The sequence below is a fragment of the Austrofundulus limnaeus genome, unplaced genomic scaffold, assembly GCF_001266775.1.
Source record: "Austrofundulus limnaeus strain Quisiro unplaced genomic scaffold, Austrofundulus_limnaeus-1.0 Scaffold2595, whole genome shotgun sequence".
NCBI lineage: Eukaryota > Metazoa > Chordata > Actinopteri > Cyprinodontiformes > Rivulidae > Austrofundulus > Austrofundulus limnaeus.
The window spans coordinates 22727-24617 of NW_013954997.1; the positions used below are offsets into that span (position 1 = coordinate 22727).

At 40.8% G+C, this 1891-nt stretch overlaps 1 protein-coding gene across 1 annotated transcript in view; it reads left to right on the forward strand.

Annotated features, from left to right (window-relative positions):
• Positions 1 to 1891, forward strand: part of f5 (coagulation factor V) — a gene marked incomplete at both ends in the record, with an annotated part of 25310 nt that overhangs the window by 21940 nt on the left and 1479 nt on the right. Inside the window, 3 exon segments of the mRNA XM_013999969.1 lie at positions 213 to 449; positions 526 to 742; positions 940 to 1119. Coding sequence (XP_013855423.1) covers positions 213 to 449; positions 526 to 742; positions 940 to 1119 — 634 coding nt within the window.

Below are 1891 nucleotides of genomic sequence, written 5' to 3' on the forward strand. Positions count from 1 at the left end.
CAAACAACAAGCCAAGCTCTGATCAAAGGTGGCAAAATCTGTATATCAGCTTTTGTAAAGGTTTTACCTTCTRCGTAAAACTAAAGTAACGGGCATCTGACTGTAAGTGAATACACACCTACAGACATACTGTAGATAAAATTTCCCAATAACTCATTATGTCTTATTAGTTCTGAATACCCAAGTACAAATTAAGTCTTCCTTTCTTACAGATTGTTTTCAAGAACAAGGCAAATCGACCATACTCTTTACACCCTAATGGGGTTTCCTATACAAAACTGTCTGAGGGTCTGTCTTATGAAGATGGCTGCAAATATTGGTATAAATATGACAATGARGTTCAACCCAATACTACCTTCACATATTTATGGAAGGTCAGTTCTATGGTTGGTCCAACATCTGAGGAGTCTCAGTGTCGGACCTGGGCATACTACTCAGGTGTTAATCCTGTGAGTACTTACTACAAAATACTTTTACATATAAAACAAGTACAACAGATTGATTTAAAATAAAATGTTTTTTTAGGAAAGGGACATCCATTCAGGCTTAATTGGACCTTTGCTGGTGTGTCATGAAGGTACCCTGCACAACAACACCTTGCACAGAATGACGGAGTTTGTTCTCCTTTTCATGACCTTTGATGAATCACAAAGCTGGTACTACAACAAGAACTATGAGCTCATTCAGCGGAAGAGCCGAAGAAGAACTCTGGATACAAACCATGAGAAATTCAAGTTTCACAGTAACACTTTTCCTTTATACTCTGTTTGAACTTAATAAAACAAATGATAGTCATAAGCAATACAACAAGAACATGTAAATATAGTTCTACACACTGGCTACATAAATATTCAACTTAAGCTTAAACACTGTTATTTTTTAATCTAATGACCAGCTAACAAAAGACAAACTGTGTTTTCTTGTCTGTTGTTTCTGTAGCTATCAATGGAATAATATACAGCCTTAAGGGCTTGAGGATGTACTCCCAACAGCTTGTGCGCTGGCACTTGATCAATATGGGTTCCCCCAAAGACTTTCAAAGTATTTACTTCCATGGACAGACATTCATCCACAAGATGACCAAAGACTACAGACAGGCTGTTTACCCTCTGCTGCCAGGTAAGAAATCTAATGGTACATTTAAACCAAACTCGTTTTGAGCATCAGGAGCATCTGGTTTACATGCAAAGTCAATGGTGGACGCGCATCTAGGGGCGTCTAGAAGCCGAGCAGCGYGTCTGGCGGCATTRGAGCAGCGCATTTCGAAGCATTTCGCATGTCTTGAGAGTTTTCCGTGGTTGCGGCACCTAGAAAGCGCCCGACGCACAAGTTGGAAAATCTGRACTTTTGATGCTTGAYGCGTTGCATCAACCAACCAGAGAGTCTCTGCTCAGTGACGCACTGGTGACGATCTGGAAATACCGGAAGCCGGGAAATCTGATAACACAAACAATGGAGGAAAAACTGATAGTCCAATCATTTATGATCATTCCGGTGTCCGTTATCGTGATAGAAAAAAAAGGACTTTGCCTGGAGGACGATTAGTGAGGAAGTYGGCATGTTTGGTAAGTTATCATAACTACGGTTAAAAAGGCTCCTCCTGTCGCACGTTCAAGGAAGCACGTTCACATCAAAWGCGTCTGTCCTCACTGGACACCAGCATCAAGATGCATGCGTTTTAAGATTTTTGGTGGCACGCAATGCSTTTGGTGTAAACGTAGCATAAAAGGTTTGCTTCAGTCCAAAAAAAACTTTCAAAGAGCCAGAGACATTATTTGGGACCTTGTTCTGTTCAGATTGCAATTCACATTGTTTTAGATCAGGGGTGTCAAACTCCTGTCCTCGAGGGCCGCTATCCTGCATGTTTTAGAGGTTTTCTTGCTCCAACACA